This window comes from Musca autumnalis, unplaced genomic scaffold, assembly GCF_047663935.1.
Source record: "Musca autumnalis isolate F117 unplaced genomic scaffold, ASM4766393v1 scaffold_4, whole genome shotgun sequence".
NCBI lineage: Eukaryota > Metazoa > Arthropoda > Insecta > Diptera > Muscidae > Musca > Musca autumnalis.
The window spans coordinates 2,011,892-2,038,764 of NW_027411977.1; the positions used below are offsets into that span (position 1 = coordinate 2,011,892).

Here is a 26,873-nt window from a genome sequence, read left to right on the forward strand (position 1 = left end):
TTATACAAACATTACTTCAAGAACATGCTATGATTTTTTAATTAATTTCTTTTATAGTTTTCGTAATTGAGATTATTTTAAATGTTTTGAAAGAAAAATGTTCGAACAGAATTGTTTGTATAAAAGGGGACGAAAAAATCCATCAAGAAAAATTGCCTAATGTAAATCTGATCATGGTATAAGTAATAACTGTTTCCTCACATATTTTTATAAAATTAATGCTCTGTTTCAGAACCTGCAAGAAGCTACTATTTTTTACTACGATAACATTTTTTCCTTTATGTTATCGGAAAAAATAGTAAAAAATAGTAGATTCTTGCAGTACTGGAACAGACCATAAGAAAGAATGTGTGTGTGCGAAATTTTTAGGAAAAAAAATGTAAACAATTCTCATTTTTGTGTTAAATGCTGTAAGAAGTGACAATACACACATAAACCTTTTTGGTACATTTATGTAAAACCGTACTTCTTTTTGTTCAAAAAGTACGCTTGTATAAAATGACTTCAAAAACGCAACACTAGATGTGAAAATTACGAATGAGAGTCAAAACGGAAACCACGTTTTTGAGCAGTCAAACCTTATCGTCTGAAAACGTTCTTAGAACGTTTTCAGACGATAAGGTTTGACTGCTCAAAAACGTGGTTTCCGTTTTGACTCTCATTCGTAATTTTCACATCTAGTGTTGCGTTTTTGAAGTCATTGTATACAAGCGTACTTTTTGAACAAAAAGAAGTACGGTTTTACATTGTACCAAAAAGGTTTATGTGTGTATTGTATTTGAAAATTAAAAAAGTAATTCTTGTGAATCCCATAAAATTGGGTAAAATGTATGCGTTGTTAAAATTGTTGCCTCATGCGCGTATGCCATGTAAAAATAATGTAATAATTCTTACCACCTGAAGGTAAGGTGATACCTGCGTTACCAGCGTAAATTTTTCATGAAAGATTTTTATGAAATAGGGAAATACCTTTGTTATTAACAGGTACATATAAGTCATGTTTTATAGAACACCTTTATTTGTAAAAAAATATGATGAAACAGGTAGATAATATCTTATATGCTAGTGTTGTATGTATGGTACTTTATGTACGTTTTCGTTCACTTACTTCCACATTTTGTTTCAGCACTGACACAATTTACGAATGACAATCAAAACGGACAACGCATTTTTGAGCAGGCAAACCTTATCGTGTGAAAACGTTCTTAAAGAGAAGAAGCTGGTCTTCAGGTTCCTTTTTAGAGCGAAACGTATTCTCTTTTATTAAATTTATCTCAAATTCCTTTTTGCTTCTTCTTTTTTATTTGATATTTAAATGTTGGTAGCACTGATTGAGGAGAACATTATTGTTTCTTCCATTTGGCAGTAAGTTATTGAGAAGCAGGGCATTGAAAATTTATTGTCAAAAGCAGTGAAATCTGTGGATGTATTTTCCACAAAGGGAAAGGAAAAGAACTAAATCCCGAAAAATAAAATCATCGAAATAATAACGTTGTACCCGAAAGCGGTGTCAACTATTTTTCCGAGAGAAAGAATTGCGACTAGAAAAAGTGTCGTGCATTTCATTTTTTCGCGAAAAAAAACAGTGTCTGCCGTTTAAAAGTGAAGAAGAGAGAAATAAATATTCATTATAAAGAGAAATCTGAAGTGTTCGCAATTAGTTGAAAAAAGTCTTGAAGGCTTTCCTATTTTGACGTCTCAAAAACGACGTGTTGAAGAAGTGCTCTAGAAAATCAAAGTCATTGCACAAAGACAAGTCTTCGCTGCTTTTGTAATTGTTCCATTTGAGCTGTATATCGCCACTACGACAAAATGAGTGGCGGCATGCCGGAGCTGGGCTCGAAAATCAGCCTAATATCGAAGGCTGATATTCGTTACGAGGGACGTCTATATACTGTAGATCCTCAGGAATGTACAATCGCCTTGTCAAGTGGTAAGTTTTAAATCATCCATCCCATGTCCCTTTCCAAATATAACAACAAAACGACCATGTACTGTTATCAAACGGTATTTCGTGATTTTAGTCTTGTCACTTTCGCATTTTCATTTTGGGGATTCGTTTTCTTCGCATTTTCTTAATTCCTTAAAAATGCGTGTATGTATGTGTTTCTCTTCTGTTTTCTTTTTGTCGTGTTTTTATTTCTTTCCCATTCCTTTCTTTCGCCGCCTGCCTTACCTTTAAATTTTGTTTGTCAAGTTGGCATCATTTTTTATTTACCGCCATACTGTGTGATTATGTTGGACACATGCAGGCATACATTACACGCATGTAATTTGTTCATTACATTTGATTATTTTATATGATTTCGCTGCACTATGTACAAAAATAAGTTCCATATGTTTGTTGCCAAATTATTGTGTTGTTCGAAATGAGACCAAAAGTATTGTCCATCGGAAGCAGACATGATGAATTTTCCAGTGTTGTATTTGCTTTCATATTGTCATTCTTCTTATTGGAAATCTGATTCCTTTTCTGCATTTTGAGTGTGTTTGAGAGAGAGAGAGAGAGACAAATTGAGAATATCATTGTCATTTAACGGTTATTATTACGGTGATATGTTTACAAATGTTCTTGTATTTGCACAATGAATCCTAAGCTGGAAATTGTCATGCCGAGGATATTATAGCACTGATGCATGCACAACTTGACGAAAAAAATCAAGGCTGCGTTCATGATAACATCAGACCAAATCAAAATAACTAATAGTACGGTTTACATATAAACGGATTTAACAAACCCATCGGGTTTCAAACGTCAATTCCATTGTGTATATCAAACAAATACTCATAAAGGAGGTTAACCTGGCAAAAAGCTGTAATATAAGCTTGTAAATGTCTGTTCCATAACCTTCAAGAACCTATTAATTTCTAATACGGTAAAAATTTGTCCTTTATGATTATATCGGAATATGTCGTTGATGTTTTTCGCAAGTTATTACTAGATTTCAACAAAGGTACGATTAAGCATTGTCTTCGTTCTCTCTAAATAACCGATCATGGCCCTACGGGCTGCTAGGTTATTGTATTAGCATAAATAAATAAAAAAATAAAATGCAATAGGAACAACTTTGAAATACAAATGGAAAAAATCAAATTACAAATGGAAATGTTCGAATTACAAATGAAATAATTCGAATTACAAAGAAAAAAAAACGAACTTCAATTGAATTTCTCAATGAAATAATTCGAAATTCAATTGGAATTCTCAAATTACAAGTGAAATGTTTTAAATTTCAAATGAAATTATCAAATTACATGTGAACCCTCAAAGTGTATAAAACCCTCTTTAGCCTAAAGGCTGAGTGTATAAATATTACAATAAGACATACCTTTATCATGTAGGTACATACACTACTGTTTACTTGAATAGAACCCCCTACCAAATATTGTTCAACCTACATTTGTTTCGGAATTTATTAGAGTTGTGTAGTTTCGGAACGAACTAGTTCCAAGGAACTATTCTGGACAAGAAACTATTGGAACTATATCAAGTTCTTGCATTCATATAGTTCCTTTAGTTCATATAGTTCCTTTGGTTCATATAGTTCCTTTCATTATCATTCCTTTAATTCCACACTGACTTCAATCTTTCTCGTTCGTTTCGTTTATTATTCAGATGATGTCACATTGTTAAATAAAAATAAATAACATGCACAATACATCGCTGCAATTTACCAAATTAAAGAAAAGACCATATGTAAATTAGTCTATCAAAAGATGAAAACAAAACGAACAATGAAATAGAAAAATTAGAGGAACTACATCGGTCTCGGAACTATATTAAGGAACTAGTTCCTTTAAGGAAAAAGAACTAGAAAGATCGATCCATTCCGGAAACTAGATTTCCCAACTCTAGAATTTATACAAAAAATTAATTTTTATTTTTTTTTTTATATTTTGTTTCATGTGTTTAGTATGAACTTACTCAGAGTCGCAGATTTTACTTCCATGCCCTTCCATACATTTTAGATAATATTTACACCAGAGAATATGACATTCCAGTCGTGATGAAATTTTCACTCCGGATATTCGAAAACGTTTCTCACTATTTGAAAGCCTTTTTTAGAACTCCTATGATTTAAATATAGTAGCTTAAAAATATTAAGGACGGAAGCTAAACTACACCAAAGCAAACCAAATACTGTGCATAATTAAGTGTTACCCCCCCAGTTTTTGTAACTTATTTTTGTTCGTTCGTCTATATTCGTAATAATTTAGGCATTCATAGCTCAGCCCCCAGATGACATACACATCTAATTTTTCGTATACCCGTTCCATATATCATTAAGGATTCCTCATTTAAAAATCAGCGATCTACATTTGCGCTAAAGCGAGTAAATCGATCTACAAAATTTGACAATTCGTGTGAGAAGAATAAAATTTTTTACAAAAACTGGGGGTAAAAGGTCTTTTAAATTGTACAACTCCTCACAGAAATCTCTTTTTAATTTAAAATGAATGAATTATAACTATTCAAGGAATTAGTGAGTGGTAGGGATAATAAATTACTCCAAAAATATCTTGTAAAAATTCATGAATATTTTTTAATTAACTGAGGTAGAATGAGCTGAGTGTGTATTAAAAACTGAATTCTAGAGAAGTCCCACCCACATACCTAACCAACATGCTACGATCGTTTCGCTGGTGGTTTAATTCAGCTCATAAGGCATATGTATAGATGTGAATGGTTAGAAGATATGAAGAATTTTGAAGCGTTGTTTCTATCAAGTCCCCATAGTGTCTTGTCTAGAATCATTTCTCATAAAAAAATGTTTTTTTGGTGGTCAATAAATGGCTATAACCACTTACCCCATTAAAACCCATAAAATAAATGCAAACGGTAAAAATTGTTACAAAAAGCAAACAAAATGCAGAATAATTCATTTGTCTTTTAAAGGTAATGTGTAGTGTGTGTTGTTACTATTCCTGTAAATTTTCAGATAAAGTGTCGGAATTTTGGCCGAAAATTTCGAATAAAACATCCAAAAATTTGCCGATTCCTTTTTAAGCGTATCTGAAAAATTTCTCCGAAAAGAATTCTATTTTCAACGGGTTTATGTACGTTTTTCACAGTTCTATCCTAAATAAATTTAAATCTATCTCCGAATTTCTTAAAATTTGTATGAATTCGTGTAGAAACTCGAATGTTTTGTTTCGAATTTTCTTCAACAAAATTTTCCGAATTCGGTATACACGTCTATACAACTTTTGCACTGATTTTGGAAAGAATTCTACATTAAAATCGGGAACATGTGAAGCAAAAACTCTGAAAAAATGTTATGATGTTATGCTTGGCAGTTGGTCTTCTAGTATCATTTTCAGTACATACACGTATACAACCAGTTCGGAAGATTGAACGTGGTTAAAAATTGTTTAGTACTGTTGTAAGTAGACATCGAATTTTTGCATATTTTTGAAAATTATAATGCAAATGATTCCTTTATTAAATAATAGAAGCTGGGGCTTTGTACGTATTATTGGATAGGTATTTTCAATATGATATTTTTACAGCATATTACTTTTAAGTTTTTATAGAATTTAGCGTTATTTGTAATATGGAATATACTTTTGTTGAATTTATTTTTTTACTTACTTAACCCTATGCAGAAAATTTTTCCTCTAAGCCAAACTAAGGAACGATTTCCATTCCTCTCTATTTTCGCCTTACTTCTCCAATTTGGAATACCACGTTTTGTTTCACCGTCAACGCATATTGGTCCGTAGATCTTTCGAATATTTTTTTAAGCACTGTGCCTCCCTACCCACGCTTTGGGACCATACATTAGCACTAGAGTTGGGCAATCTAGTTCCCGGAGCGGATCGATCTTTCTAGTTCCTTTTTCCAAAAGGAACTAGTTCCTTAATATAGTTCCATAGTTCCAAATAGTTCCGAGACCGATATAGATCAACGAATCTTTCTCGTTCATAGGTCTTTTCATTCCGAGACCTTAATAGTTCACCGAATTTCTCTCTTTCACTGTTCTTTTTGTTTCCTTCGTTCCAAATGTGTATGAATTTACAAAAAAAAAAAAAATAAATAAATTACAGCGAATAAACAGCAAAGAAGAAAGATCGATGTATGTATAACATCTGCAATGTTATACCATTTTCCGAAACGCCATTTCTTGAATAGGATCGTTATTTTTAACGTAGAAGCTTGAAATATTACCAGAACATGTTTTTAGCTCTATGTATCAGATTCCATCAAAAAACGACGTTAGATTTTCATGTGGGTTACGTCTTCGGCATTTATGGTAACCATCTACATTGCGTTTACGATAAGGCTATGGATCTATGACTCCTAGTAGCTTCATGAAATGTTCTTACCTTTCCAACGAAAAAAGGAGCAATAAGGATTTTTTGACATATCACATTCGTAACACTGCTCGTTTTTTTTCAAATAAGGATTATTTAAGAAGATTAGGATCGTTTAAACATATTCTACAACTTTTTGTATGCAAATGTTAAATAAGTTTTGCTAAGAAATATAAATATTTATATGGGTCTGGCCAGACTCATGTTACAAGCAATATAGGTGTCCAACAAAGTTCCTATATCAGGGATATGAATATTTTAAAATAATTGTAATGAGCTACCATTGCTTTATTATAGGGGTCGATTGTTGATAGCAATTATCGTTGAGTGGTGTTGCCAGTTGCAAACATTACTTTATGTATGGCAACATTCAGCTGAAGTTGCGAAACTCAGTTGACGAAGCAGTGAACATTTTCGAAGAAACAAAAAGTAAAATAAAAAGGAAAAGAAACATTTTTTTACCCCCAGTTTTTGTAAAAATTTTTATTCTTCTCACACGAATTGTCAAATTTTGTAGATCGATTTACTCGCTTTAGCGCAAATGTAGAGCGCTGATTTTTAAATGAGGAATCCTTAATGATATATGGAACGGGTATACGAAAAATTAGATGTGTATGTCATCTGGGGGCTGAGCTATGAATGCCTAAATTATTACGAATATAGACGAACGAACAAAAATAAGTTACAACAAGTAAGAAAGTATCAGTCAGCTGAGCCGACAGAGATATACCCTCAGCAACGTACCCGAAAAAAATATAACACAATACTTCTGTAGGTTTTTTAGCTGTTGGGAAAATTTTCCAGGATGGAAAGGGCCGCAAAAAACTACATGTTGCAATTCAGAATGATCCAAGACGAGTTCATTTTTTCCAAACTTTGGGTAGGGTGTACCCATAGGAGTGATCCGATGTAGTACATATTCGGACCTAATACAAATCTGTAGGAAATATTTTTTTTCTTTATTAGTCTATGGATATTTTCCTTACAGACTATATAATTAAATATGTTGTACTTAATTTTCTGAATTTAAATATATTACAATTTTACTTTTCAATTTACAAAGTTTGAGCTAAATCGATTTCTCTCTTAAAGGGTTATTTTACACATTAGCCAGTTTAGGTGTTGCCGGTAGGATTTTCTGGACCTTTTTGGGTCATTATCTCAGGAAGTATGGACTATCCCACGAAAAAAAAATATACAACGTCGTAACAAGGGCCGCAAGTGCAACCTGCTGCGTCACAAATTAATAAGATCAGAGAGGAGTTGTTAAACTATACTTTTTCCAAATTTTGTGTGGGAGGTACTCAAATGAGTGGACCGATATAGTCCATATTAGAACTCGATCTATGCCTGAAAGTAATATTACCAATAGCAAAGTTTGGCTCAATTCGGTTATTCCCTCCTAGAGTTATCATGCCCACAATCTTGGCGAAACATGTTGAACCTTTGTGGGGGAGGTACCGGAAGGAGTGGACCGATATGGTCTATCTTCGAATTTAAACTAAGTTTGGACAAAATATTGAAAGACCCAAAATTTTAACCAAATATGTTGATCCGTTCGAGAGTTATCGTGCACTCCAACTACGACACATGGTATTATATGGGTTGTTTGCAGTTTCGTGCTGATTTCTGAGGATATATGGACTCGCTCCTGAAAAAAGTTATATCGTCGTAATGGGGGTAGTGAATACAAGTGGCTGCAACAAAAATCAAAGCGATTCGAGAGCAGGCCTTAAACTGCACTTAAGCAAAATTTTGTGTGGGAGGTACCCGTAAGAGTGAACCAATAGGGTCCATATTGGAACCTCATCTATGTCTGGTAGAAATGTCACGATGTGCAAAGTATGGACTAATTCGGTTACTCCCTTCAAGAGTTATCGTGCGGACAATTTTTCCGAACATTTTTGAACTTTTGTGGGGGAGGTACCTAAAGGAGTAGACCGATATGGTCCACCTTCGAACTTAAATCAAATCTTGACAAAATATTTCGATACCCAAAATTTGAACCGAATCGATTGATCCGTTCGAGAGTTATCGTGCGCACCAGCCAGCCAGACAGACGGACAGACAGACGGACAGACAGACAGACAGACAGACAGACAGACGGACGGACATTGCTAGATCGACTTAAAATTGTCTGAAACGGATATCGCACAAACATACTTGGGGTCTAAAACCATTATTTCGATGAGGCACATTTTTGACCGTATCAAAGTGTAAATACCCTCTTTAGCCTAAAGGCTGAGGGTATAAAAACTGGGGGTTAATTTTAATTTAATTTATTAGACATACACTCCACGTCGGTAGAATAGAACACCTAAATTTTAGGTAATGTTAGCTTATTTATCCCGAAGCGAATGAATCTACGTTTTTAATCTTGTAGGGATTGAAAGTCGATAATGTTCCATATCAAACACAGAAAAAAATATGTTTCTAGCTCTTCTCGAAATGATTTTCTGACAATTTTTCCGATAGTACTATGAAAAATAGACATTTATTTTAGGTCATCAGGATAGAACAGTCATTTTATTTTCGCGAATTTTTAAGATATTAACGCCGAATTTTCTTTCGTCGATAAAGCAGGACTTTCTTATCGTTTTTCACCGAAGAAAACATATAAATAATTCCGCGGACACCGAAATAACAGCGTAAAAGGGTTTAAATTGACAGATAATTGAAACGTCTCGGAATATCAATTGGGGCCGCGCAATTTTATCATATTTCTTCACAATAAGATAGAATATGACACAGACAACTTCGACGGATACAATCGAGTGCTTCGGATGCTGATAACATGGAACATTTTCGAAATAATTATGAAAAACGTCAACATTTCTATGAAAACCATGATGTTTTGTTCAATAAAATGGTTTTTCCGCGAACAAGTCTGTCGTTTGAAGATTTGGAAATATGCTCCAGAGTTAGAAGAAAATAATCTGATATGAAAACAACCGCTATTTTAATACACTGAGAGAAATTTTAGCAAATTTTTCAAATTGAACACACCCTTTGGACATTGAATTTTATATGTATTCTTATTTCGGTGTCCGCGACTGTTCTCAGCAGTGTTATGGTCCAATATAAATGGACCAGGTTATGCTCTCCATACCGGATTTTACGAATTAGTAGTTTTTGTAACTGAACTCGCAAATGTAAAACCCCGTTTTCGCGGGAACACACAGTCATAGAAATTGAGGTTTTAGGTTTCGTATGTTGTTTTTAAAAGTACTAAAATTTGCCTCAGTGTATTAAAATAACGGTTGTTTTCGTATCAGATTATCTTCCTTGGAAATCCGGAGCATATTTCCAAACCTTTGAACGGCAGACTTGTTCGCGGAAAAACCATGTTTTTGAACAAAACATCATGGTTTTATTAGAAATTTTGACGTTTTTCATAATTATTTTGAAAATGGTCCATCTTATCAGCATCCGAAGCACTCGATTGCATCCGTCGAGGTTGTCTGTGTCATATTCTATCTTATTGTGAAGAAATATGACAGAACTGTGCGACTCCTATTGATATTCCGAGATGTTTCAAATATCTGTCAATTTAAACCCTTTAACGCTGTTATTTCGGTGTCCGCGGAATAATTTATAAGTTTTCTTTGGTGAAAAATCATTAAAAAGCTTTGCTTTATCGACTGAAAGAAAATTCGGCATTAATATCTCAAAAATTCGCGAAAATAAAGTGACTGTTCTATCCTGATGACCAAAAGTAAATGCCTATTTTTCATAGTACTATCGGCAAATTGATCAGAAAATCATTTCGCGAAGAGCTAGAAGCTTATTTTTTCTGTGTTTGATACGGAACATCATAGACTTTAAATCCCCACAAGATTAAAAACGCAGATTCATTCGTTTTGGGATAAATAAACTAACATTAACAGAAATTTAGGTGTTCTATTCTACTGACGTGGAGTGTATACAGTAACCTAACCGAGCGGACCTAAAAACAGCTATGCAATAACTACTCTCAGTTTGCTTATATCTAACAATATTTCTTAGTTTATCGTAAATGGAATTATACATAAGAGTAAAATCAGATATATAAATTAACAAAAATAAATATAATTCGTGGTGGAGGGGGTATAACAAGTTCGGTACGGCCGAAGTTAAGTTACTTGTTTGAATCTGTATTTTGTTTTGTACTCCTAGAAAATAAGCTGAAAGTATAATATGATAAAGTAGAAGTCGTAGAAAATTTAGACGCATTTTTTGAATTATGCCACTCTCTGAGGAGTAAACGAGCGATATGTATGTACAGTTGTGGCCAATACATTTGCAACAAAATTGCACGTTTTAGAATTTTTTAAAATTTTTTTTTTTAAACTGACATTAACTATTTTTTCAATTATTTATAGTTTTTGCTTCAAATATAAGAAAACAAAAAAAAAAGTTTACACGTTATACAACAAAAATTTAAAAAAATATGAAAATACATAACACGCTTTAAAATTTAATGGTCAAAACATATGCAACTGAGCCAAATCCGATGCAAAAATTTTCAATATTTTGTAAAATATTTTTTATATGATTCAAATCATTCGCGTTTGTTTTTGGAAGATTGGAAGTGAACAAAATTTTGAAACTGATATCAGGAAAGCATGGACAAGGGTCCAACGGCAGATAATTTTCAAAATTAATGGATATTTCTTCACATTTTATTTGTCAATTTAATTTTTGGATTCTATAAACCTAAACAGTTTTAGAAGGCTCATCAAATGATAACTAAACACAAACATTGAGTCTATAGACACTTCCAAAAAAGAAAACGGCGTTAACAAAAGAAAATATTTTAAAACAATTAGGCTTTGCTAGTAAGCATGAGGAAAGTCCAAAAAATTTTTAAAAAAATGTGTTTATAATGGAATAATTTAATTTTATTTATTTATTTTCACAAATGAGAACCTAGCCCATAGGGCCAAGAACGGAGGACAAAACGGTTATTTATTATTCGAGAAAAATAATACAATAAAAAATTCACTCAGAAGATTATAAAACACTGTAGTTGTAATGTTATGTTAATGGGATCTGGCGAGTTCTAAATGTTTGCAGAGATTTATCTTTTGGTACTGGCGTTTCCATTTTCTGGAAGTGTCTATATACACAATGTGTTTTGTTATCATTTGAGGAGCTTTCTAACACTTTTTAAGTTTATAGAATCCAAAAGTTCCAATGAACCGCCCGTTATAACTTCAATACATCAGTATCCATCATTCTGATATGGATCCTATGTTTTGTTTTTCATATGTTTTTCGAGACTCAGACTTTTGATAAATGATGCAAATGCACTCTAAACATTGAATTTTATTAAACTGATAACTGAAAGAAGAAATTTCCATTACTTTTCAAGTTGGACCCACATTCTTCTCCCGTGCGACACGCCACTCCCCCTAAGAAGTACGTATGACTGATATCAGTTAAACTTCCCAAAACAAATGGTTTGAATCATGCTAAAAATGATCTTTTACAATATATTGAAGATTGCAGTTGCATATGTTTTGAGGTGCCGTGACATAACTCCCAACGGACATAACTCCCAAAACGATTTTGTCCGTTTTTAGAATTTAATTGATTTTTATTTAAATACGATTTTTATTTCAAATGCATAAGAAAAAATAAAAATTTACTTTAAGTTCATATGCATTTTTAATTTCATAAAATAATTTATAATTGATTTAAAATTTTTAAGAAAATTAAGTACAAAATAAGTTGTAGCTATCTCAAGTCGAACTATATTTAAAATTTGCCTTCAAACCTATTTTAAACGAAAAATGCTGCCTACAGGAAAATAAAAAGTTTCTGTTAAAATTTGCAAATAATTTCTTAAAAAAAATCGCGCGATTTTTTACAAAAATATTTTCACAAGTTAGGAAGATAAAAAGTTTTGTAAAAAATAATCAAATACTTTCTGAAAAACGAAAAGCGCCGCAGGCGAAAATATTATTGAAAAAAATCGCGCGATTTTTTACAAAAATATTTTCGAAATTTATATTCGAGATTTTTTAAAAAAACATTTTCACAATTTTAGAAAATAAGAAGTTTTTGTAAAAGTATTCAAAAATATTTTCACAATTTAATTAGATAAAATGTGGAAAATATTAAAAAAAAAATCGCGCGATTTTTTACAAAAATATGTTCACAATTTAAGAATATAAAAAGTGTTTGTACAAATATTCAAATACTTTCTGAAAAACAAAAATATTTAAAAAAAACGCGATTTTCTTAACAAATATTTTTACAATTTAAAACTTCTAACTGCTACTTACATAATTTCGGGCATAATTTCGTTTTTAAATAATTTTAAGAAATCAGGAGGATTTTGTGGACACTTCGGTATTGGTTGGCGCTTAGGCCTTCTCAAATGTATAATTTCCGCTTACATTCTAACTGCTACTCTAAAATGTAAAAAAGTGTATAACTATAAATTTCAAAATTAAGCAAAGAAATAACTTATAAATTAAGAAAAAATCGTTGGGAGTAATGTCCGCGATTTTTTTGGGTGTTATGTCCGATTTCCTTCACGGACATAACTCCCAACGAATTTTGGGAGTTATGCCCGTGGGAGTTATTTCCGTGCACCATGTTTTGACCATTAAATTTTAAGGCGTGTTATGTATTTTTATATTTTTCTAAAATATTTGTTGTATAACGTGTCAACATTTTTTATTTTCTTATATTTGAAGTAATGAACTATAAGTAATTGCAAAAAATACTTAATTTTACTCTCAAAAAAGTATTTTAAATAAAATTTCCTAAAACGTGCAATTCTGTTGCAAATGTATTGGCCTCCACTGTATGTGATTAAGAATCCAGAAAAAATGTTTGAAGTCAAAGGAGGAGTATATAAATCATGAGTGCAAGTGAATTTGGACTACTTACATATTTTTACGTGAAAGAAGTAATTATTTTTACAAGAGCGAAGATGCAATCTATTTTGCATCTCAATCGCACCTTTTGCTTTAGTTCTCTGAATTGATTATCGTTGCATTTAAAAATTGGTTCTTTAGCAAGAATTTTGAGGGTATCTGAGAACTTGACATCAATTAGGTGGAATTCCACCGATTTGAAAACTCATGGGTTATTTGGAAAAATTATATGGAAAAATTTTGATATCTTTTTATTTACATTTATTGCATGTTTTCTGAATAGTTTTGTTTTTCCAGGCGAAAAATATAACAAGATAGGACATTTCATTGTTAATATTCATCAGTGAATGGTTTTTGAATTTAACATAATCAGGTATGTGATGAAAACGGCATCGACTCGATTTGCAGAATCGAAATGGTATATAATCGGGGTGCCTTTGATGAATTATTGTTTGAATAATATTTTTAAAATCCATTTTCAATTTCACTAAAATATTCCCAAAATTAGAAAGATATGATTTCGATTTGTGGCAAAACTAATCGAATCGTTTTCCATCACATACCTGTAGTGGAATTCTGTAACACATTTTTTGAGTTACCGAGAAATGTCGGTAAAATGAAAACGCTATAGGTATAGGACTTAGCGACAGCTTTATTTAGGTTGTAAACACATACTGAAAAATTTCGTTAATTACCGAAATTATAACAATTTTAATTTTATAGAGTTTATAGATCTTTGTCGAATGTAATTTTACGATATGGCTAAATAACGTTATTTTTATACGTTTTGTACGTATTTAACCGAATTTAACGCCAATTGTATGGTATGGAATTCTTCTGGAATAGATCTTCGAAATGTCGAAAATGTTTCCAATTTTTACAGTTGTATAACGGAAAACTAACCCGTTTTGTTATAAAAAAAAAATCTTCAACACTTCATATTTTGTAAAACGTTTAGATCCGAAATTTGAGTCCAATCGGATGGGAAATAACAAACATGCAAAAATCCGACGTCTATTTATCACAAAATTAACGGGATTTTTATTAATTTTTTGGATTCCTATATTTAGCAGCTATATTTTATTAGTTTAATATATATTTATCAAATAATAATAATATTAATACCAATTTTTATTTATATATTTTTTCTGTATTTTTGCAGTACGCTCCTTTGGTACCGAAGATCGAGAAACTCAATTTCAAATCGCACCACAAAGTCAAATTTACGACTACATTCTGTTTCGCGGTACTGACATCAAGGATATACGTGTGATAAACAATAGCTTGCCTCATCCAAATGACCCGGCTATTATGCAAGTACAATTACCAAATGGACAACACGTGATGCCACATTTATCGATGCCAAGTATGAATCCACAAGTGCCACCGATGGGTGCGGTCGGAGCCTATGGAAATCCCTTCGGTTCTATGGGTGGTTTGGGGGCGATTGGAGGAGCTAGCGGAAGTGGTGCTGTCCCGCCATCTTTAGCACCTGGAGCTGGTGCTCCCGGGCCATTCATGATGGGTAATCAGCCAGTGCCACCTCAGCAAAAGTTACCACAAGGACAACAATCGCAAGGACAACAGCAGCAAAAGCAACCAAGTAAGTCAATGAAATAAAGGTACTTATGTTCTGCACTTGTTGTGACACACTATGTCTAAACGCATCTACAGACAATGAAAAAGCCAAACAAGTAGAAGGAAAAATCTCCCATGCGTTAGATGGTGTTTCCCCCAAATGAAAACACAGGTCTCACCGTACTCAACAGATTCGGCTTAGAATTTTTCCACAGTCTATAATCCATAATGTTTGCTTATCGTTTCTACAGGCATAAATACAGCGGATGCCAATCCTTTGAGCACTTCCTTGTTAACAACAGTTGATAATGTTGGCTCGCAATCAACTTCTAATATGAACAACAGTAATGTGAATAATGCTAATAACGACTCTAATATACACAACAAAATAGGCATCAATTGTGCCATCGACAATAACAACGTTGGTCTTTTGGGCATTGGTCTAAGTTCAGGTGGCAGTCTTCTCAGTAACATAGGCTTAGGTGGAGGTAGTGGCGGAGGTGGCAACGGAATTATTGGCAATAACTCAACTTCCACTCCTGCTATAGCGTCCCTTGCAGCTACTTCTATTTCCACAACCAAGAAAATACCAAATAATACATCGGCCCTAAATGAACACAAAGACCAAGGTGTGATGACGAGGGGTAAACCCATTTTTAATACTCTCCCATTATATATACTTTTTCAAATATGTATACACTGAAAACTACATTTTTTTCAAAAATTGCCTTTTTTTGTTTGTTGATTTTAGTAATTGTAGTTTGTATCTTGAATTTATGAGATTCCTACAAGAATGGCGATTTTGTAGGAGTTGTTTTTATTTAACCTCACGTTTTTTTTTGTTTTGAAGCAATTTTGGGTTTTTAAATACAAACTTTGATCATTATACATGATTTAAAAAATATTCCATGTTGGATTTGTCTGGGATGTTTCAAATCATCCTGATGCATTCATCATTGATTAGGATCCTTGGTCCTTGTGGTGGTTGTCACTAAGAAGTTTTCTTTAAAAAGACTTAGGATTGTTTAGTCTTCCTTGGTTAAGTCAAGGTTTTCCTTTTTAAGTTTGTTATGTGCCGTAGCAGAGACTAGATTCTGGTTTGAGCTTTGTTTATTCTTTTCATTTATTGGTATATTATATTTTGATTTGGAACTATATTTTTGCAAACACACAACAAATCTACACATACACACACACTTTTATGGATTTTTAAAATGCATACCTCTTTTCTCCATTTTCAAATTTAATTGAATAAAGTTTCCGTCATAGACATGCTAGCTGGAGCATCACGGTCAACAACGCCCATAAGCTTGATATCGCGGAAGAGTCCTTCGGCAGATATTGGCGTGCAGGTTAATCAACAACAACAGCAGACCCATCAACAACATAACCATAATAATCAAAATCAACAACAAGGCCATCATCATCCGAATCAACATCAAAACAATGCCGGTCATGGTGGTCAGTCGCGTGATGCTGGACACAAGCGACCAAATTATCAGAATCAACGTAACGGAGGCGTCGGTGGTAACAACCAACGTAACAATCCTCGTGATCGCCGTGATTCGGGTCGTATGATGGACAATTATCATAACAATCATGATGGTGGTGGACGCAACTCATACAATCAACGTGGCAACAACCAGGGCAATCAAAATCGCAACAATTGGAACATGCATCGTGGAAATATGCCCAATAATATGCGTAATAATCGCGGTATGCGTTCTCAAATGGTATGTTCATGTTGTCACTGCATTCCTATCTTTTTAAATATAAATGTATATTTTACGTTCTGTTCCAGGTCGGCTTCAGGTCGTCAAACGGTCCTGGCGGCATGCAAAAACCTCCTCGTAATCCCATTAAGTTTGAACAGGACTTTGATTTCGAACAAGCAAATAACAAATTTGAAGAATTGCGCTCTCAATTAGCAAAACTTAAGGTGGGCGACGAACCCAAATCTGAGCAGGTATTTTTGTTTTTATTTTTGTCCTTTTTATAAAAGTAAGGAATTGTAATTTTGCAAAATACACTTAATCTTTGGAAAAAATAGAGCCAAAGACGTTGCAACGCATATAAAGATTTCTAAAACAATTGTGCAAAGGGTATATGCAAATGGGTATAACTTCCACATTTCAGCACAGATTTTTATTATTTTTTCTTTCATTGAAAGGGTCGAATGGGTACCCATAGATTGCTTTTGTGGGGGGTTTGGAAGTACAACTAGAGGAACTTTCTTTCATTTCGGAAAATTCTCTTGTTATGTTTAGTAACTTTCTATGAGATTCCTTCTCCATAACCTCACTTTTTATTGTGGTTTCAGACGATGTACGTTGTTGTGTAGCTGCAGGATTTGTGTTATAATTAACATTCCATGTATGTGGTACAGCTTTATTATTAAAAATATTTTGCTATGTTGCCAAATAGTTTGCATTTTATAGGCCTTATCCTTAATTTTTGGTGGAGAAGTATGTTGATCATTGGGGGTATTCCAAAACGTGGACCGATATAGTTCATCTTCGCAGACGCATTTTTCCAAAAATTCAATTTTTGTCGACACTAAGTGATTACCACCGACGGACGGAGAGAGTGATACGAATAAAAAACCAAGAAGTTAATGCACAAAAAATGTATAAAGGTCTGAGTACATAAGCTACCTCGCCTGCTTGCCTTGCTTCTCTTGCTTCATTTCTGACATAATAAAAATAAATGAATAAAGAAGAAAAGGGCAACCCAGTTCGAAATTTTCTCGGCCTTCTTTATTCTCTTATTTTTATTATGTCAGAAACATGATACAATAAGAAGGTAGCATTATCAGCCCAGCTGATGGTAACATAATGTGTCAATAGCATTGAATTTATGTTTAATTTTGACATCTTATGTTACTAAAAACGGCAGTTGCTGCTACCTTCTTATTGTATCGTGGTCAGAAATGAAGCAGAGAAGCAAGGTAACCAGGCGAGTTACCTTATGTACCTCAGGCCTTAACTCATTCATTTTCATGGTTTTTCCCTTTTTCGAAAGCTAATGCGGCACACACACTTACTATCAAACTGCTGCTGCCGATAAAACACTCGTGTGCGTGTGTGGCATTCCCGCAATCCATATTCCAAAAATGATAAACTTTCCTTCAAAACAAGATTTTTAGTTAAAGTTTTCAATTCTTTTTATTTTGTCACAAACAATAGGTTTGTCCTTGTACTCGATAATGTTTTTAGCAACTTTTTCATTATGCAACCGTCAAAATTCGAAACATTTGTAATAATTTTTATAAATTATAGAGTACGCGGACATGCATAATACTTGTTATTTTCAAAAACTGTTTCTTGATTACTTCGAAAATAAACCAAATTCATCGGATTGAAAGGGTTTAATTTCCAAAATTACAATTGTTTTGATTTCTATCCCGACACATACTGCAAAATTTTATGAATTAATTTTCTTTTTGGTAAAAATAAATACATAATTGTACTAAACAGATCTTCTAAGCAGCCTAGAGCACGATGAAAAGCATTTCCTGCTTGCATGCGTTTCTTTACACTTCAACCGCCATTTCTTACACATAAAATATATGGCTCGTTAGTTGTGCCCGTTTAAAGTTAAAAATCCAATAGTCATTTTTCTCTATAGCTACCTTTATAAAATATTTTCGTGGACTCCATAGACTCCAACAAAAACGAATTGGTGCATTAGAAACCCTGCTGTTTTTTGATCGACTAACATTTATAATGCCTTCAGCTTTTGCATTATTAAGTAAATAAAATGAAATGAATATACGGACCGGGGACTATAGGCCCAATGACCATTTACAATCATGTCCGGAAAATGTGATTATTGGTTTTTGTTGTTAAGTGTTAAGTGTCAAGAATCTAATTCCGTTACTATTTTATTTAAATATATGACTTTGAATAATAGATTTTTTTTCCTCAGAAACTTGTCAGTGGGCCATTCCAATTGTCATAACTTACCATTTCAATTGTCATAACTTACCATTGTGTCAATATTCGTATTACTTACCTACACAAATAGAATTAGAATCTTAGAATTTTAATAATCATTAATTCATTGTTTGTCAACATACAATATTTCCTTTTAATATTATTTTCTCACTTTTGTTTTTTGTCTTAATAAATATGTTGTTGTTGTTGTGGAAAATCCTGTGTGGCTTGTTTTTTTTATGCCATGCCATGGCCGACATGATTTTGTACCATGCCATGCCAGAAAAAGGCAATAAAGCATAATAACAATGAATATTGACTTCCGACATTAGCATCGCTGATTTCCTAGAGGAAGTAAGAACATTCGCATCATATCTTAGGATTACAAGGCCCATGCCTCTCAATTCCTCAATCAGATACTGTGGGTTGTGATCGTTGTTAGAGGCTGACTTCCGCCACCCGGTCTGACAAATGACGTGACCTGTATTGCGATTATCTAACTCATTTATTGAGTTACCGACAAAAATCTTTAAAATGAAAGTGCCAAATGTGAATGAAAGGTTTAAATTAAAGTTGACAAGACTCTTGCTATCGGTAGAACTTTGCGACTGCTTTCTATTCGTCGCTAACTTACCGAAAAATATCGATAACTATCGAAATTATAAGCATTTTAATTTTACCGACAATTGTCAGTAACTCAAAAAATGAGTTAGAGAATCGCACAACTGACAACCAGTTATTTCCCTTGGCTCAGACAATTCTCAAATCATCGTCTCTCTTAACAGACCCCCTCGACTTCATAACCTCGCTACAGGTTATAAAGCACAACAAAATTTAGCGTGTTGGAAAACCCTGACAAAATATCGTTTTAACTGTTTTACATAACTTATTCCAATTTTAATTGAGGAAAAAGTTTTATTTTTGTAAAAAACCCTAGTATATATTGGTGAATACCGCTATAAAATTTTTAAATACTTTATGGCCTAGCCAATGAAATATAATTTTAATATAAATGTAATAATATAAATAATTTTAATAGAAATATAAATTTAATTACAACAAACATTGTTCCACAACATCCCATACGGGACAAGGGACACTTCTCTCATATCAATGAGTGCACCCCGATTCATATTTAGCTCAATGATATGGGACCTACAGTTTATCGCCGATTCCGAACGGCGTGTCCTACGACAGCACTTGTAGAGAAGTTTTACATGGCTGAAATACTCAGGAAATGTCGCCAACATTACTGAGGGGTATTTTGCCACCGTTGAAAATTTGATGTTGCCTAGTCGGGGAATCGAACCCACGACCTTCTGCGTGCAAGGCGGGTGTGCATACCATTGCAGCACGGTGGCTTTATATAAATTTAATATAAATGAGTATTTAGGTTATATTAGGCATTTTTTGAATAGCTGGCGACTATCGGCACTTTCAAACGAACTACATAACTTATTTATGGTGCCGCATTTTACAATATTTGTAATTTTACGAATTGGACAAAAAAAGTTTGTGTATATGTGTATATTTCAAATCATTATAACTAACCCTTTTACTACACTATGAAACTTTAACAACTTTTGTGAGAAAACGGAGGTGAAGAAGCTCACATTCTCCCTTCATACCCATAAATTCAAGAAAATTTCGTAGGAAAGTTTCAACGTGTAACATAAGAGTTATATTCATAGTGATTGGAAATTTTGACTCAGACGGGAAAAAATTGAAGTTATGGAAATTCGACTACTGTACACTTACCCTATAATCTCGTAGTAAATGAAGTTACAAAATGCTACCTTCAAAAATTTAACGAAAATTGTTTCTTTTTTCTCTCCGTAATAAAGTTATAAGTTTTTTTTTAAGATATCAAGTGATTTTTTTAATGTATTTTTCTTTAATATGTAATATTTTTATTTATTTATTTTTTTCATATTTCAAATCCTTTTCCAATGTAATCCTGATAAAACTGTCCCTCTACATACATGAATTGGCAATTACATTATCCCCCTAACGAAATTTATGATCTAATCATTATTGTGCTCGGATGATCCCATAAATACCAATATGAATACACCACAATCCTTATGTAACACCAACCTGTGTAAAATGAACACTGAAACACCAACAAAAACAAACCTTTCTTGCCTTCAATTGAAAATGTTTCTGTATCACTACACCTGCACTACCTAATCCAATCCACTCCACTCACATAATCGAAACTTTAAAATGTACTTTGTGGCGATGATAATAATAACTGCAACAACAAATATAAAAATTATGACACTAAAAAATTCTAAAAGTGTTCTTCGCCTACTCCTACTACTTCGCAGATGAATGGTGAAACTGACAAGAAAGATGATTCTGGCAATGAGACGGGTGCAGGTGAACATGAGCCCGAAGAGGAAGAGATTACTGTGGGTTATGACAAGACTAAGTCATTTTTCGATAATATTTCTTGTGAAACAGCCCAAGATCGTGCTAAGAATAAAAACTATGATTGGCGTCAGGAACGCAAATTGAACAGCGAGACATTTGGAGTTTCTTCTACAAGACGTGGGGGGTACGTAAACTCACTGCGTTAGATCATATATAATTACATATTGTGTTTTTGTTTTATTGCAGATATCGTGGACGAGGTAATAGTTATTACAGCCGTAACGCTGGAAACTATAATGGCGGTGGCGGCGGCGGTGGTTATAACCGCGGCTATCGTGGTAACAACAATTACCGCAATCGCAGCAATAATCGCAACAAGATGCATAACCGAGATGCCAATAACGCAAATGCCAATGGCAATATGAATGCTCCCAATAGCAACACAAATAACCCTGCAGCTAATAATGATACAGCAGCTAACCTGAAAAACCAAGCACAACAACCATCGACACCAAGCTCATCATCCGTTGCCAATACTAATACTGCGTCAACATCAAAAACTGTGTCCTCAGGATTAGCAGATGCTAAAAACCAACCACAAATGGCTGCAGTTGGCGCAGGTAAATAGAGTTTTAGACATTAAACATATCGCATCTGTTCATGTCTTCAGAGTAACTACTATGTATCAACAAAATGTATGTACATATTTCTGGTTGAGTCCTGGTGTTTCAGGCATTATATTGTAATTTTTCAACAAAAGAGTAGTATTTCCAATTGTTCCCTCTTTATGTTATCAATCGCCGCCCATTTTTTCACTTAAACGGGCATAATTTTTTTAAAAAATGATGGTAACTCGAAAATTGGTTAGAAAAACTATAACCAAATACTTAACTAAATAAAAGAAATCAAGTGCGTGCTGTAGTTTATCGAACATGATATATTTATGGCATAGTTTTTTGTATAATATAAATACAGTATAGTCTCGATAATCCGGACACGCGTTAATCCGGACACTAGAATTTTTTACACTGTAGACTCGGTAATCCGGACATCACATATTTTTCTTATCTCGATAATCCGGACATCTCATATTTTTTCCTATCTTGAGCATTAGATTCGTTTTTATTTCATTGATGTTTTCGTTCTTGATAATAGCAATTGGTGTATAAATTAGAACATTTAATTTTTTTTTAAAGTTTTCAGTCAAAATCTCGACTTACTATAGATATCCACTGACAACTCAGTTATACAGTCAATATGGAATTAACTATCTGAATCTGTCAAATAATTTTCCTATTTTTCAACCATTGGTTACTGGCTATGATAAGCAATAGCATTTAAAACCTAAAGTTGGGTAGCCTGGTTCCCTGAAAAATCGATGTTGAGTGATCCGTTCCTCTAAAGGAAATATTTCATTAGCCTTCCTATTAGTGAGGAAGACCCTTGGGGCATGTTATATATTCCTAGGGTATTTTACCTAGAAATGTTTAAATAATTTAAAGCGTTGTGGTTAATAGGTTAGTTTTCATTGGGATTTAGAGCTAAAGGAGGAAACGAGTAGAGTCCTTATATAGAAATTTCAATAAATTTAAAACAAAGTAGTATGGCCCCTTTTATTTTCTTTCTTTGACATTGAAAACCACCGGTAACTAAAGATTGTTGTATTGCATTCTCGTAATTATGCAACCAATATATTAAAATTATATTTTCTCATATTCGTAAGCTATAACATTTATATAAAACAATGTTTCTGTTTGATTTTGTTGACGAGATGAAGTTATTTGACATGTTCATAAAAATCAATAAATATTCCCCATAACGAGATGAGTGCATTTGAATTCTGAACTTCTATCGCGAGCCATAAGAGGATCATGACCCATGGACAAGGGAATTCAATCAACGTATGTATAAATGCATAAATATACACCAGTTATAGGGAAGTTTTAGATGAAAAACGTAATAAGCAAATGTCACCTAAATTACTCTGGAGAAATATAAGACGTAAATTTGGAAGCTGCTTCCGGTCTTAAAATGGTGGAAACCCATAATATTTGCTTAATATGAATTTGTTTACCTTATATGTCAGGTTATTATATAATAATAGTCCATTATTAATGATTTAAACGTACAAAATTATATGTTTTTTTTATTACTCGGTAATCCGGACAATTCGATAATCCGGACACCGCCGAAACATGTTGTGTCCGGATTATCGAGATTATACTGTACCTTTAACATTAGCATTGTTTTTGCCTCTACTGAAAAATATAAAATATTGGTTACTACCCTTTTCATGAGCAGGTGCGACTTCCCAGTATAACAAATTTATTTCATTAAACAGTGCTAACCCCCTGTTTTTGTAACTATTTTTTGTTCGTTCGTCTATATTCGTAATAATTTGGCTATCCATAGCTCAGCCCCTAGATGACATACAGACCTAATTCTTCGTTGAGACGTTCTATATACAGTTAAGAATTCCTCATTCAAAAATCAGCGTTCCACATTTGCGCTAAGGCGAGAAAATTGATCTACAAAATTTGACAATTCGTGTGAGAACAACATTTTTTTTTACAAAAAACAGGGGGTAAATATAAAAACTACATTGCCACCTGAAATGCCCAAAGACGTTACTCAAAAAATCATAAGTTTAAAGGAGAAACAAAAACCGTTATAAAATGAAAACTGTTGTTGGCGTTTTTTATTGTTGGACTGCAGAATTTTACATCTTTGTGTTTATTTCAGCTTTAGTCCATATTTTGTTGTATTCAAGTATTTGAATAACAACAAAATGTTTTACAGTGGATATGAAATTGATTAGTTGCGGGCGGAGGGTAGGGAATACTATAGTTTCAGTTGTCACCAAACAACTTCATCAGTTCCCTTTTCCGCCGACTCTGTATCGATAAACAGGTCAATAAGCCCATCCAGCAAATTAAACAAAATGAGAAATTTGCTATATGGCCCTAAAACTGATTACCCTACAATTTGAGTCGAACTAAAGAATTTTATATCCACCACTGTTTTTATGTCGTCTTTGCTTTGCAAAGAATACGAACATAGGAGTGTTGCTTCAATAAGCGGGGGTAAAACAACGAGAAAGTTGTTGTTTTTGCATTACGCATTGATCAACAAGGCCGTGCTGATGCCTATTATTGTTGTTGGCGTTTTAGGGCCATATAGCAAATTTCTCATTTTGTTTAATTTGCGGGATGGCTTATTGACCTGTTTATCGATACAGAGTCGGCGGAAAAGGGAACTGATGAAGTTGTTTGGTGACAACTGAAACTATAGTATTCCCTACCCTCCGCCCGCAACTAATCAATTTCATATCCACTGTAAAACATTTTGTTGTTATTCAAATACTGGAATACAACAAAATATGGACTAAAGCTGAAATAAACACAAAGATGTAAAATTCTGCAGTCCAACAATAAAAAACGCCAACAACAATAATAGGCATCAGCACGGCCTTGTTGATCAATGCGTAATGCAAAAACAAAAACTTTCTCGTTGTTTTACCCCCACTTATTGAAGCAACACTCCTATGTTCGTATTCTTTGCAAAGCAAAGACGACATAAAAACAGTGGTGGATATAAAATTCTTTAGTTCGACTCAAATTGTAGGGTAATCAGTTTTAGGGCCATATAGCAAATTTCTCATTTTGTTTAATTTGCTGGATGGGCTTATTGACCTGTTTATCGATACAGAGTCGGCGGAAAAGGGAACTGATGAAGTTGTTTGGTGACAACTGAAACTATAGTATTCCCTACCCTTCGCCCGCAACTAATCAATTTCATATCCACTGTAAAACATTTTGTTGTTATTCAAATACTTGAATACAACAAAATATGGACTAAAGCTGAAATAAACACAAAGATGAAAACTGTTTTATAAGATATCGATCTTGTGACAGCAGTGAACATTTTGGACATTATCAGCCGTGTACGAATCATCTTCAATGTTATCTCAGTATTCGAAATGACATTTCTGAAGTATGATCATCATTTTTCGGCAAGCATGAAAACCCACATTTTGATTTTTTGAGTTACGTCTTGGCCATTTCGGGTGACGACATATTTCTGTAATTAGTTTGGCCACTACTGTTTCGGCACTTCATGTAAAAATTTATTAAACAACAGGAGCTTACGTTACATTTCCATACAAGTAAATGGTGATTGACATTACATCTCTAATTTTTTATTTTTGAAATTTCACCACCATTTTCCCCTAATCGGTGTCCACCGATAATTTTAACCGATATTTTTTCCTCCATATTCAATAGACTAGTTGACAAACTGTTTTTTTGAATACATTCTTTTTACTTAATTAGAGTTTCGTCCATTCTCAACTTTCAGGTCAATAATGTTTTGTGGACAATTTGATGAGATCCCACGCTAAATAAAGAACACATCATAAGGAATTCGTTTTTATAATAAGCCCATATACACGAAAGAGAAAAATACTTTAAATGTATCAAAGGTATTTTTAAACTGCTGACGTCCTTCTCCCATCTACGAAACAAAAACAAAATAACATAAGAATTTATATGTAAATTAAAAGAAGTAAAGAAAAACAAGAAAAAAAGTAAGGATAAACTAACTTTTTAACATTGCTACTTTATATATGTAAAGGAAATTAAGCCTACCAAGTAATATGTTATAACTTGAATATAAATTTTTAAACAATCATTGGAATATATGGGTTTAGCAAGGCGGCACACATTTGAATCATACATACGGTTACATACAATACAAAAACCTTTTAAATATGTTAAAAGTCTAGTTTTAGAAATACAAGAAACAATAACAACAAAAAGAGAGCATCATAAAAATGAATGAAATTTTCCAAGAATTTTTTTAAAAGAAACAAAGAAGAGATATATAATGTAACTGAGAATATAAATATATTGTAGAACTACTAAATGAGAAAATATTACGAAAATAATTATAATAAATAAAAGGCGCTTACATACTATACATACATACATTAAAAACCCGAGAAAAGTAAACAAGAAAAGAATGATATAAAAACAATAAAACACACGTCAACAACACATATTTTTGTAAACTAAGAAAAAAAGTAGGGGAGCACTAAGAGTTGATAGTTTCTGCAATGATTTTTAGAGATAAAAATCGTGACTTTTGTTTCGGCAAGGTGGAATAGCATTTATTGGAGCAAACAGTTAATAAATTCAACAACCTTGAGTATACATACTTATATTTATTATAGAAGAAACCCCCAATGTAATTTGTTAGCAAAAAAGAAAAAACGATATTTATTTAAGGTAAAGATCAAATAAAAAAGTTTATAAAAGCCTCACGAATTATTATTTAAAATAGATCTAGCATGTGTTGTATTTTTGATTTCGAACCTAATCATCTATTAAAGAAGGAATGGGAGTGAGCACTGATTTCATATCATTTGAAATCTTTTCTTTTTTTGTTATGTTTATTTTGTTTAAATATAATTTAGTTTATAAGTTTGCATGCCGCAACGGCGAAATATTGCTTTCCTAACACCCCTTCGGACCTCATTTAAAACAACAACCACAAGGAATCAAATGTACTGAATAACAAATTTATTTAAATGTCAATCCCAGCGAAAACTCCCAACATAATGAGAATTCTAAGGATTCCTTAAAATCAATGTTTTGTATAACTGCAAAGTTACATTTCCTACCTACATGCATATGTACATACGTTGTGTGTATTTAAATGGAGGATTGATTGGACGGGTCTGACCATGGTCTCAATTTTATTGCAAGGTAATCTGGTGCACATACAAATCTACAATGAGCAT

At 33.1% G+C, this 26,873-nt stretch overlaps 1 protein-coding gene across 6 annotated transcripts; it reads left to right on the forward strand.

Moving 5' to 3' along the window:
- The first annotated feature begins 1,188 nt into the window (after nt 1–1,188).
- Nucleotides 1,189–25,889, forward strand: tral (LSM14 family protein trailer hitch). 6 transcript variants are annotated; one of them, XM_073987343.1, is made up of 8 exons: nt 1,312–1,933; nt 14,347–14,787; nt 15,014–15,391; nt 16,032–16,495; nt 16,564–16,728; nt 20,998–21,257; nt 21,320–21,693; nt 25,430–25,889. In XM_073987343.1, exons 1-8 carry the CDS (start codon nt 1,813–1,815, stop codon nt 25,435–25,437), a joined length of 2,211 nt encoding a protein of 736 aa, XP_073843444.1. In that variant the 5' UTR covers nt 1,312–1,812; the 3' UTR covers nt 25,438–25,889. The 6 variants fall into 6 exon arrangements, with proteins under 6 accessions (XP_073843450.1, XP_073843444.1, XP_073843445.1 ...); XM_073987344.1 differs by having other exon boundaries at nt 21,028–21,257; XM_073987349.1 differs by lacking the exon at nt 15,014–15,391 and having other exon boundaries at nt 1,189–1,933; nt 21,028–21,257.
- Nucleotides 25,890–26,873: the final 984 nt, after the last annotated feature.

Bases quoted from the DNA above. Each gene is read 5' to 3' on its own strand.
- tral (XM_073987343.1), top strand. From the start codon at position 1,813: ATGAGTGGCGGCATGCCGGAGCTGGGCTCGAAAATCAGCCTAATATCG. The intron at 14,788-15,013 runs GTAAGTCAATGA...TCGTTTCTACAG, and splicing joins ACAGCAGCAAAAGCAACCAA to GCATAAATACAGCGGATGCC. The intron at 15,392-16,031 runs GTGTGATGACGA...TTTCCGTCATAG, and splicing joins AAATGAACACAAAGACCAAG to ACATGCTAGCTGGAGCATCA.